The sequence below is a fragment of the Euprymna scolopes genome, chromosome 36 (genome assembly GCF_053919585.1).
Source record: "Euprymna scolopes isolate OS-2025 chromosome 36, ASM5391958v1, whole genome shotgun sequence".
NCBI lineage: Eukaryota > Metazoa > Mollusca > Cephalopoda > Sepiida > Sepiolidae > Euprymna > Euprymna scolopes.
The window spans coordinates 71,569,016-71,581,766 of record NC_136517.1 but is presented as its reverse complement, the minus strand read 5'-3'; the positions used below and the strand labels follow the sequence as shown (position 1 = coordinate 71,581,766).

At 33.4% G+C, this 12,751-nt stretch overlaps 1 protein-coding gene across 1 annotated transcript in view; it reads right to left on the bottom strand.

Moving 5' to 3' along the window:
* Positions 1-4,391: 4,391 nt before the first annotated feature.
* The window catches only part of LOC145260582 (uncharacterized), a 42,896-nt gene continuing 34,536 nt past the window's right edge, over positions 4,392-12,751 (bottom strand). The window contains exons 2-4 of the mRNA XM_080118859.1: positions 10,631-10,691; positions 7,422-7,531; positions 4,392-5,740 (exon numbers count right to left, since the gene is read on the bottom strand). Of these exons, the coding sequence (XP_079974985.1) occupies positions 5,594-5,740; positions 7,422-7,531; positions 10,631-10,691 (318 nt within the window). The 3' untranslated portion in view covers positions 4,392-5,593. The remainder of the gene's footprint in view (positions 5,741-7,421; positions 7,532-10,630; positions 10,692-12,751) is intronic.

Genomic DNA, 12,751 nt, shown 5'->3' with positions numbered 1-12,751 from the left:
TCAAAGTGTAGTATCTGTTAGATTTGAAGCGATCTCCTATTTCGCCCCCCCCCCTCCCCACAAATAGTTAAGATATTGTTACTGATACAAAAAGAAAATGGCAGGTGAAGTTCTACAAAAATGGCGTCATTTCTGGTGCAGGAGTTCATAGTAAAATTTATCGTTTTGGTTCTTCTTATCGGTAAATATTTTACAGCATAAGTTTTTTTCATTTTCGATTTTTGTGATTCTTTGTTATTTTACTATTTTAAACTCGATAATCACGTTGGTACCGTTTTTTAACTTGTAAATGAGTCTTTTAATCTGTATTATACTATCAAATTATCCATAACTGGTCTCTTATTTAAAGTATATCGATATCACCATTAAAGAAAGCGACGTCATTTCCGGTGAGATAAGTCATGTTTTCCAATGTAGAGAATTACATTGGATTTACTGTAAATTATGTAATAATTACATTAGAATTTGAAATTTTATGACCCTCCTTGCAGAAAACCGAGCAGTTCACTCACTTAGACGTAATCATTTTGGACAATCTTTACATATTATGCAGGAGAATGCTCTTTCCAACGATACCAATTTTTTTTTTGGGGGGGGGGGTCCAGTACCGCTGAAAATTTTTTAGGCAAACATACATACATATACCCTAACAGACAGGTGAGATTTATATAATAGATGGCTGACAAAACGAGAATAATTTACCCCTAGGCATGTTCTAGAGTTAGAGGTTATATTGATCGAAACGTGAGAATAACATCCAAGACGAGACTAATGATCCGACTAATCAAAATTGTCATCTTAAAAAAAATTCAAATCTTGTTATAACTTGTTTTATGACTTTCGATCAGCTGAGGTGTTGAATGATTGTTTAATGTTGACATTCAATAAAAACAAGGTCAGTTCATTTTATTGAATTCACAACACTATAAAAAAAAAATCGTCATTTAAATCGTGATAATTGACGAAACGTTATTAAAATGATTTTTAAACAAAATTAAAGAATTCATCTTGAGGGAAAATCTTGTGGCAAACTTTTCTTTAAATTTTGAACAAATATCCTATGCATTACAACAAATGTCAAACAATTTACAAACATATTGGCTACATATGTGCGCACATGTTTCAGCTAATAAGTGCATCAAATGGATTCTTATCAGGCCATCAATTAGGCCTGGCAAGACTTTTCTGCATCAAAAACATAATCTTCTATCACATATGCAGCCAGTGTTTGTATAAATAAAAACTTTACTTAAATGTAGCTCATTGTTATTGAGCACTATAAACATGTTTATAAAATAAATCCTTTGAAAAGTGGAATCCCGAGATTTGTGGCTAATTCTCCTAAAAATTAAAATTCTAATATTCCCTTCGGTCGGCATAATACTTAAAAGGCAAAATTATATTTGAAACACAAAATACCAATACAAAAAAAAATAGTATATATTATCGATATCTTGTAGTACTCTTTGTAAGAGTGCTGGCCGTCGGCGAAAGCAGAAACTGTAAACATGCTTGAATTATTGTTGTAGATGTCTATTTACTTGTATATTTGTAAGTGCTTTCAATTTGCAAGAGTCATCATGCACGTGATAATGTTGCAAACTGAATTTCAAATCGAAACCATTTCAATATTCCTTTTTGCTTTCGTATCTATTTATATTCACCAATTTTAATTTTGATATCGCGTGTCGAAAGCTCTTGCAATTGTATCCAGTTTTTGTTCACCCTGGAACATGAGGTCTAATTGCTGGTCCGCCAAATGGAAGAATGATCCAAAAGGAACAAATTTCACGTCTGTTTCATGTTGCGTTTAATCAGTTAGTCTAAGGAAAATTGGATCTGTTTGTTCGTTGAGCCCTGGTTATTTTGTTTGGATCAAGTATTAACAAATCCGATTAAATATTGAGATAAAACCCAAAAGTAAAGCGTGGCGGGAACGAGTGATAGATTTACTGAACGCTGGGTCACTTGAGTGCAAATTGCGGTTCATTTGAATAAATTTTTAACATAATTCCATTTCAAATTGATGAATATTGAAACATGTATAATGCGTGATATAGGGAAATACCTTATTGAAACTTTGATTGAAAAATACAATTTTTATGTGTGCGTCAAATGCATTGGTAAAGTTTTTGTTGATTTAAGAATTGTTCTAATCTTACATCGAAATGTCAAAATTTGCATCTTACCGCCTTTTCAGAACCAAGTGATGTCCTGTTTTTATAGCAAAACATTTGGCTTGTTTTTCTTTTGGTAAAAGTCCAGAGTGCTCGTAGATAATGTTACAGAATATCAGATCAAATCTTATCTTCTGTAACGTTGGCATTATCTTATATTAGGTACGTGCAAAATTAATTTATATTAATAATACAATGCACTTGGGTTTTGTCATTTGGGTTTCGGTATCAACGTGAAACCGAAAGACGAGAGTTATCTATCCATGTTTATTTTATTTGCTTACATTTGCATTTTAGAATCTTGCTGGATTTTTATCAGAATAAAAACTTTATTTACCGTTTCATTATTTATTTTTTTTTTTTACTTTTTATATAAATTTGTACATTAAATGAAATTTTTCTGCATATAGTATTGATTGTTAATAACTCTGACACTTGCTTGTATTTTACCTAATATTGACAAGATATTATCTTTCCTATTTTATTTCAACATTAAAAACCAAATTAATTTATGATTTAACATGTTTTCGCTAAGCATAATTTAGTTGTTTATATTTAAACATGGTTTTTGTATTTTTCAACCATGAATGTCAACAAGTGAAATTGCTTTCCTTTCTCGTATGTCTATTTTTTGTTCGTTATTTAATTTTGTGTGTGATATTAGCTGTTAAACATGATAAATTTTTTTATTCTAAAATAATCGAATTTGTACCCCCGCCCCGTGTTGTGGTAATTGTCTGTTATTGCTTTCGTTATCAATACATTTGTCCTTGACCTTTCCAGACGTCTTTGGCCTCATGTGATGTTATTTTTCTAGTTAAAATTTACTTGCAGGTAAGTTCGTGAATTATGTTGCTTTTCGTATTCAATGATTTAAGATTTCGGCTGTTTTCATTGTATGGTCTCGATGTTTACTTTTTGAATTTCTTTTGACAATTTTAGTCCTACAATTGCTAGTATTTTAGCCCCCCCCCCCCGATCCATGGCTTAGTTTTCTATCTTCATTCTCACTCTGTAGTCTGCAATTACTTTATTTTCAATTTAATGCCACATGCCAGTTTTTTTTTTTTTTTTTTTTTTTTTTTGTCTCTTCCTTCAATGATAGAAAATTTTATCTAGAAAAATATCCGATCTTGTACATCCATAAATACCCCCTTATTCATGCTTTTGTAGGATTTCTTGTCAATCCATGACATGGCTTCTTCCTAATTCCACCCCCGCCTAAGGATTAAAAAAAAAAAAAAATCCATAACGAGTCCTTCCTGTTCCTCGGAGTAGTCTACAATTCATGAAGTAAATCTGTTCACTCGATTGTATTTTTAGGGTTATCCACTGCTGGTCATTGGTATGTAGCTGCTTGGGATCGTCAAAAATTTTCTAAAGTTTATATTTTTTATAGTTTGGAAAGGTTTATATTTAAATTCTTCAACATTATATTCATTAGCTCGTTTTCAAACTTATTAATTTTTTATTTTTTAACCTAAATTCATATTTTCGTTGTCGGCATCATTACACCTGAAATGCAAACTTTAAAAGATTGCAATGCGAGATTTTCTCAATTTTACTATGACTATGCACCAGTATTCCTTTTAATTGATCATCTTTTCGATAGTTGTTTGATACTAATTAAGAACCACTGAATATTAGAACGCACACACACATAGGTGATAAATTCACTAATTGTATAGGTCAATCCAAAGATATAATGCAACAATGAATACAGAGGTGTACCATTTATTTACAGCTAACATTAAAGAAAAAAGTCAACGTGACCAAATCAAATACACAAATTGTTGCATTAAAAACTAATTTTTGTCCAACTTTATTATTTACATTTATACAAAAATTACTTCATTTTGTTAACGAAACAGTAAAAATAAGGTGAACTAAATTTAACTGAAACATTTCTGAACATTAAAATGCTAATTTTTATTTGTTTTATTTATATGTTGCTTTAACGCGATTTATTTTAATTTTACTTCCAATGTGTAGTTTAAAAAAAACTTATTTCATATAGATGATGTCCTGTTTGGACTCGTAGGTTAACCAAGATTTTATCCTCTACAAGACTGGGCGGGGGACATCTAGTCATTACCGATATGGTCATGAACATTTTTACAATATTTATTTTGTATTCGTTTTTGTCATGAACATAAAAAATAAATAAAATTTCGTGTTTGTCTTTATTTCTTTTTGCAACTTTCTCTTTTGAATGTGTTTATATTCATTCCATGTACAAAGGTAAAGATGTTAGCGGGTCTGTTTTGTTAGTGTATGTACTAACCTATGTGTATGCACTTGGTGAGTGGCGTAAATATGCTGTTCAGTAGTTCGTGTATGTCCGAAACTAACTAGGAACCAAACACACACAAACTCTTTCTCTTTTTCAATGCTTGACCTAACGGATGCAAAAAAAGTCAGCTGGCATATCTTATTGTGTGTAGTTATGTAAGTAGGCAAACCTGAAGCTTAGAAAGACTTTCTATTCTTTCACCACAAAAGAGCTATTAACAAGACGAAACTATAGTTAAGCCCGCAGAATTGTCTTCTGAAATAACACCCGAATTTGGGCAACCGTGGCATGTATCTGTACGATTGCATTTAATCCAAACTACTTATCAAACATGGCTTCTGACAGTCCGAATAAAATTTATCAAGACATTGCTTGTTACAGTAGGTGTGTTTTTTTGTTTTTATTAGAAAGCGGTTTCTCAACAGAAAATTCAAATTTTAAGTGGAAAAATAATCTATGGACTCTAAGACATGGCACTTGAAGGATAGTATTTAATACAAATTGTCAGGCTTATGCTTAGTGTGCTATTGTTTATAAGGGCAATTAAAAAATGCTGTCTTTCTTAATTTAAATGCCAGATTAATTAATTTTGATACTTTTTTTTATAATTGAAAGATCCCAAATTTTATTTTGATTTTGAAGTATGAGCAATCTTCAGGTAAAAGTCTTAACATTTCAACGTGTTCAATTAAAACATTTAATCCACAATTATTAAATTACTGTGATTTTTTTTTTACTTTTGGTTAACATTTTTATTTTGGAGTGACAGAACATAATTGCGCTCTATTCAGTTATGCAATTAATGGTCCATAAAGCACGTGATATGTTGATGTCCATGCTACACCCTTACCATGACCAATAATATGTTGTGCTTGTTTCATAATGAAGTCAAAATGCATTATCTTATTCTTTGAAAATCTTATAATTTCAGGAAACCATAACACTAACTGGTTGAGACTGCTTTTGGGGTTTGTTCAAACTTATTTTGATTTGATAAAACTAAGAAAACAAAACCTTTTCTAAAACGTCAAATCACATTTTTATTCGAATGACTTTGTAGGATTTAGATGGACACTCGACGCAAAAACAAGATGGCGTCACTTTCTGTCTGGACTCGTCGATTTCATAATTCTCCCTTGATTCTCATTTTCTTGCTAAACTTTTCCACTGACAGAAGATAATCCATGAATCCAACGACCGGATACTTAGCCATATAAACATCTTCAAATATCTTGTCAAGGCTTTGCAAATATTCATCATCGAGTCCTTCCTGCAAATACATAAGTGAATTATAAATATTCGAAATATATTTAATTAGCTAAGCTGTTTCTACATAACGTTGCCCGAGAGAGATTTTTTTTTTTTTTTACTTATTGCATAGGTTTTAGTATTTTGCCCAATCGCAATGATGTAAATAGTCATGTATTAACGGTAATTTCCAAAGAAAAGTAGATGCTGCGACCCTTGACTGAATCTGAACCTTTATTCTGATGCCCCTTCCCCAACATAGCTATTTTGAGTGGATATCTTCTGTACCCCTATGCACATATTCGTATAGACTTAAGCCCAGAAATGCTAAGTAATTCATTATTGAAAATTCCGGTGAGGAAAAATTAATTTTTTTACAAATAAAAAAAAAAATATTTGCGAAAACAGTTAAGATATCTTGACCAGATGCTTTTTAACGATTGTTAATTGAAGTTTTAATAAATCAGATGTAATGATAATACCACTGCTAAGTGAAATCCTATAAAATGGCACAATATGTATCTTGGTTGCACAGACTCCTCGAAACCATAGAACTGAGTATGGAAAAGATCCATCATCGCGTCCTCCAATTCGTGGATGACACAAAAAATTTACAGGGACAGTGTTGGATAAAAAGGAGTGGGACATCGAGAACATCTAAAGTAAACATCTAGTGTTGTGTTGATGTGCTTCGTGCAACGAACAGCGTCCATATACCGGTGCATTAAATGAATAAACAACTAATTAGAATAAAACAAATATTTCATCTGTCTTCTTTATAAATTGCAAAGAATATGATGTAACACTCTGTATTTTGTCAATTATGCAAATAAAATAATCTGAGTTTGATAAAATCGGAAGACGAGCGAAATGAAAAAAAAAATTAAGGGGATATCTTATGTAGGTAAAAAGTTATTAGCTTTGTTTCCGTTCGTTTAGATTACTATTTCCTTTTGATTTCTTCTTTTCTGTATCCAGTGGACATGGGAGACAATCAAATCAATAGCTTCGTGTTATGTCTTCTCTCGAAATAAAGAAAAACATTATTTTGCATGAAAAGGATAACTGAAGAGTTTTGAAGCAACGAAAATGATTCCCGCTCGTTCGAAACGGTTAACCAAGTCGATTTCTAGTAAAGACAGCAAACTCGCAAGCCAAAATGAGAGACCTACTGAACCAGATACAAGACGATGTGGGTGGACTTTACGTTTACCTCATATTCTTCGGGAAGACAATAAATACACGTATACGCACAATGTCTCATGAACTGACACACATATCCACACTGACAGATCCTCCAGTTAGTGTCTCAAATAGCGGATAGGATGCTCCATCCCCAGCAAAGACAGCAAAAAATAGCAAACACATACACACTTCTAAAGCTTGTGAACTATTTGTTTAAAACTAACGAACAATTTAATGTTTTACAACTAATTTAAATTTGTAACTACTTTCCACGTTTGTAATTTTTCATTCACCTGTTGGTGAATTTAGTACTTGCTAAATGGTGACCTTTGCATTCATAAACAAGTCGTTTTGTTCATTTTTCGCATTCACCGCTTTATAACTATTCACAATACATGTTGGTATATAAAAATCGCGTTGCTTATATCATAGTCAAGCGAGAAACCACGTTACAGAATAACAGAAAGTTACTTTTTGATTAATATTCAATTACAAAACAAAAGATGTACAAAACTCACAATGTCATACTCTCGTTCCAGGTCTTCCTCGTCTAAACTCATTTTGGCAACGGCACGAGTTGCGTCTCGGCCCGTCAAAGCATTATAGGCGGAATCCGTCCCATAGAATTCTGCAATGAGAAAAAATGAAAGTCAAACAAGTATCAGGAACATAATAAACGAGTTTTGTTCATTAGTTTGTTTGTCCAAATATCTTGATATAGCATTTAGGTAAAATTGCTAATTATATATTTTTCTTTTTATTTCAGTCAGAAATGAGTGTATTGATTAAGGATAATGAATGAAGAGAGCAAGAAGGGATAATAAATATTATATATATATATATATATATATATATATATATATACACACACACAATCTCTCTCTCTCTCTCTCTCTCTCTCTCTCTCTCTCTCTCTCTCTCTCTCTCATATATATATATACGCCGATAACATTTTTTTTTGTGTATTGATATTCATATTAAAACCCCCTTTTTTCTATTTATTTAAAAAGAAAACACAACTTTGTTATATATGGGCCATGGAATTGTATTCATCTGCAAACTAGATAATTTGCATATTTTTTTAAAAATTCATTTTAATTACTTCCCAATGATTTTTTTGTTTCGATTTTCTTATGGGATGATCGTCTTTAGTTAACTACTAGACTACTCGTGACCCGTTGGATCAATATGTTATATTAGCTATGGAATTAATGTATGAGCGTGACACTTGTGACGTAAAGAAAATAGTTTTTTGTGACATAGAAACATTTCTATGAAAGTATATTAAAAGAAAAAAATATAGATAGATTTCTGAGTCGTTCTGTTTATAATTGTTTATTTTTGAAAAAAAAACTTACAACCATTGAATTATAAGTAGTTTGCCATACTTATAGATAAATGTGCACTGAACAGATACCATGATACTTAGTTAAATTCAAATTTTGATACATCTTTTAATTTAAACACAAAAAAAAAACAATTGGGACGCTGAAAACGTACACAGTAAAACAATACGTTTTATTGTCGCGTTGATTATTTATTTGTAACGTAATTTTAAAAAAACATTTCGGGGTTATTTATTTATGTTGGTAGTGTAGAAAATGTATGAATGTTTTTAAGAAAGGTGTATTAAAAAATGGAGAATAAATTAAAAAAAAAAGGAAGGCAGTGGGTAAATCACCGTTGTAAAATGCTGTTATGGTTGTCAATGGATTAAAGTAGATTGATTTGTAATACGGAAATGAACGGTGTAAAAAAAAAAAAAAAAAAAAAAAAAAAGTATTAACAATTGTTTATTTAAATAATTTAAACGCGAAAAAAAGAAATTGGGATGCTGTTCATCATCCGCCCACGATGAACTGATGAAAAGTATTGACTCACTCTCCTGCAGAAAGGCTCCAGACAGCGACAGAATTCCACTAGAGATTGTGAAGGCAGGAAAAGAGAAGGCACGATACCGCAGGATATGCGGATTGTCACAATTTATAATAACAAGGATGACTGCAGTGACTGTAACAACTATCGCAGGACCACCCTCTACACTATTGTACATAAAACCTTTGCACAAGTGGTCCTCAATGGCCTTCAATGGTTGACTGACTGAATTTACCAAGTATTCTGGCGAAACCAACAATCGACATTGTATTCTCCATCAGTCGCCGCGAAGTGCCGTGAACAGAGACATCTGTTATATCTCGCCTTCGTCGACTTACCAAGCCATTTTATTTGGTTAGTCAAACGAGTCTCAGAACTGAATGTGTTCTCAAGCTCCTGAAGATGATCATGTCATTCCACAATATGGGCACTGTTTAGCACGGTGGATCATCCTCAGACCACTTGTCAATCAAGAGCGGCATGAAGCAAGGAATCATCTTGGCGCCTATTCTCTTTGGAATCTTTTTGCTCCTATTCTATGCATTCCACAAGTCAGCAACCAATTCAATCTCGTCCGACTGAAAGGTGCGGCCAGGACTCATTAGAGAGATGCTCTTCGCAAATGATGCAGCTCTCACATCTCACTGAAAAAGGTCTTCAGCGACTCATCTCCCGCATTGCAGAAGAGTTCGTTTTCACCATCAGCCTGAAGAACCCCAGAATCATGTCCCAAGATGTCAACACCACCCCGACAATCATCATGCAATCGACCATACCGTGGAAGTGGTAGATACGTTCACCTACTATCTCCAGCTACATGCCTCTGGACGCGGCGCTCAACATGAGGATAGGTAAAACGGTGACTGCTTTGACCCACCTAACCAAGAGAGTGTGGGACAACATCTTGCTGACATTCAACATAAAAATGAGAATGTACAAGGCCTTCATGCTGAGCACTCTTCTTTACGGTACTGAGTATTGAACTTTGTACTCATACCAAAAACACGGCCAACCAGATGATGCACTACAAAGACGCACTACAAAGACAATTGCAAGAGAGACCTGAAAACTTTTGGCATTTAAGCAGAACCTCTTGAGTCAGAGATATTCGATTACACTGCCTGGTGAGCAAAGGTCAAGAATAGCATCAAATCAGCAGAAGAGAAAAGAAAAAGATGGTGGGAAGAAAAGAGAACCCGCAGGCGACAAAGGATAAATTCCCCCTCTGCCGTTCCTTCTATCCCTACCACTGATCACACCTCCAGCAAGTATCACCGAAGCTACAAATATAGAATTGGATTTTATAGCCACAGCAGATGATGTAGTGCATCAGACTAGGTGCAAAACGCCATTGCCCCAAGAGACAGAAAGTTACCGCCATCATCATCATATTACAATCTTAGAAACAAGTAATCTAAAAACATCATCATCATATTACAATCTTAGAAACAAGTAATCTAAAAACAGATGATGATGATGATGATGAATGATTACTTTTTAATTGAGTTACTTCCCTTGTCTTGAAAATATTAACTAATTAAATTCAGGAACAAAGAATAATAATTTGGATTTCAAATGCATTTCATTTATTTTTTTTTTTTTCAAATATCACTTACTGGCAACAGTCACGTTTAAATTAAACTTAAACACACATCTGAAGAAGGTTTTTTTTCTTTCCCGAAATATCAAGTTATACGGAACTTTCATCAAATCACACTGGACAGGAGTTTTTTTTTAAAACAGAATTTGACTATCGACATCTAGGATGAAAACTTTTATCCAGGTATATCACCACGGTGCAACTATATTAACTCTTACACACACCACCTCAAATTAGAAAGAAAACACTAACTTTTGCCGTTGGTTACATCAAAGACAACACCTTTAACTGCAATGTATATCGGCTTCTCGGACTGAAAAAAAAAAAAAATTACATTAATAGAAACAAAAGACATAAGAAAACGTAATAAAAATTGCGGAACTAAATGATTTAAAAATAGAAACAGATAAAATATGTACACACAATTAAGAAATCTCTATCTTTATAATATTAGGAGTGTTCACGTATTTGCACATACAGGATTCAACGTAAACTAATTAACCGATCCTTATGAATTTTGTACCACGTGCATAAGGGATCCAAATGTGTGGGATATATTTTGTTTTAGATGGTAAATATGAAGACGGAAGCCTTTCATAAAAATTCAGATGCCTCCAAATTTTGTTAAGTTTTGATAATAGTTATTATATATCATTAAGTTTTGACAATAGTTATTATATATCATTAAGTTTTGACAATAGTTATTATATATCATTAAGTTTTGACAATAGTTATTATATATCATTAAGTGGATATTCCACACTTTTCAGTTTCTTTTGCGTATTTTAAAGAGGTATTGGGTCACAATGTGAACGCCACCTCCTAATTAAAAATTCAAATACTTCTTTATTTAACCCACGGTAGTAGCATGCTTCCGTTCCCTTAGCAATTTTACTTTGAAGTATTTGGTAAAATTCAGTTGTACATTTACACTCTTCTGGAAGTTGAAGGTTCACTTCTCAATGTGGGCGACACTCAAAATATAATTTCGAATTGCTTGGACTTCTACCCAGTCATGGCTGACAAAAAAGAAAGCATGCAACACCAGTGGAATAAATAAAGGGTTTAGTTTGAAATTCCATGCAGATTCCCAACAAAAAGATTCACAAGTACAAGATATATCTGAAGAAGGTTGGAGGTTATAACGGCCGAAACATAATGCGAATAATTCTCAGTTGTTCAAATGATCCAAATAACGCATCTTTGGCTCGTCTGATACTTAAATGATCATTCATATATATATATATGAAACATAATTAATATAAAACGTGGAAATTTCAAACTTTTACTACTGTTTTGTACCACTGCAAGTGTTGACCATTGCTGAAGGAAGTAGAAACTTTACACTTTCTATATTCTTGGATGATTCTCATGTTTTTATTGGAATATCTTCATTTTTCCGTACACAATTCCACAAATCGTTCCCCACTTTTGTTAATTTCAAAAAGCCCATATGTTTTTAGTTCTAGTTCTTTCACTATAATCTTGACATGGGATGATTTAAAGTTGCTCATTATAATCTTTGTGACCTTGCACGTGGTCTTACTCGACCTTGAACCTCTGATCGCGGCCCAGTTATGATCTGCACCCTGGTCGGTACAGTTATGATATGTTGACTGGGCAACCAGGTCTGCCAACCGTTAGTACATCGCGTCACCCAGTGAGTTCTTCGTTAAGGCGTTGGGGATTCTTCTCGGATGCTCGGTCCTCAAGGCCTGTTCTCCGTGGATCGTCTAGTTATTCTGGGTGTCCGTTGACGGATACGGTGTCACAAATGGCAAATAAAGAAATATACACATATAGGGATCAACGCACATCAGCAACAAAACTCCGGAGGTTGGTTAATATAATATATATTTCGGAAATTCATAAAAGAAGTATTTACAGCATATACATATAGTTGACAATTAATTCAAGCAAGCAGTTAGTTCTACAACTGAGCTTCTGTTGTTGAAATACCTGGTCGGTATCGCGGACTTTGCGTAATTCTCGTTAAGTGATCGACACGCTATAAGCGTTGAGTTATCAGGCAACAAGCGAGGGGGAGAGAGAGGAGAGGTGATTCTGCCGAGACGGAACAACTCGACTTAGCTCTCTTTGACTCTGACTCGGACTCTCTCTTACTTAATCTCTGATTTTTCATTTGTTTTATAATACAATTATGGAATGATGACGACACCCATGTGCGTCATCGACCAATCAAATTGCTTGATTATAATTCGACGGGGCCTTTTCTCATTGGTTGATTATACTTCGACAGGGCCCTTTTTCATTGGTCCATTTCCAAAATTGGATTGACTCCTCCTTTAATTAACGCCCAACTTACACGTTGTATTATTTAACTCCTCCCTGGCTTACTAATGGAATTTTTTC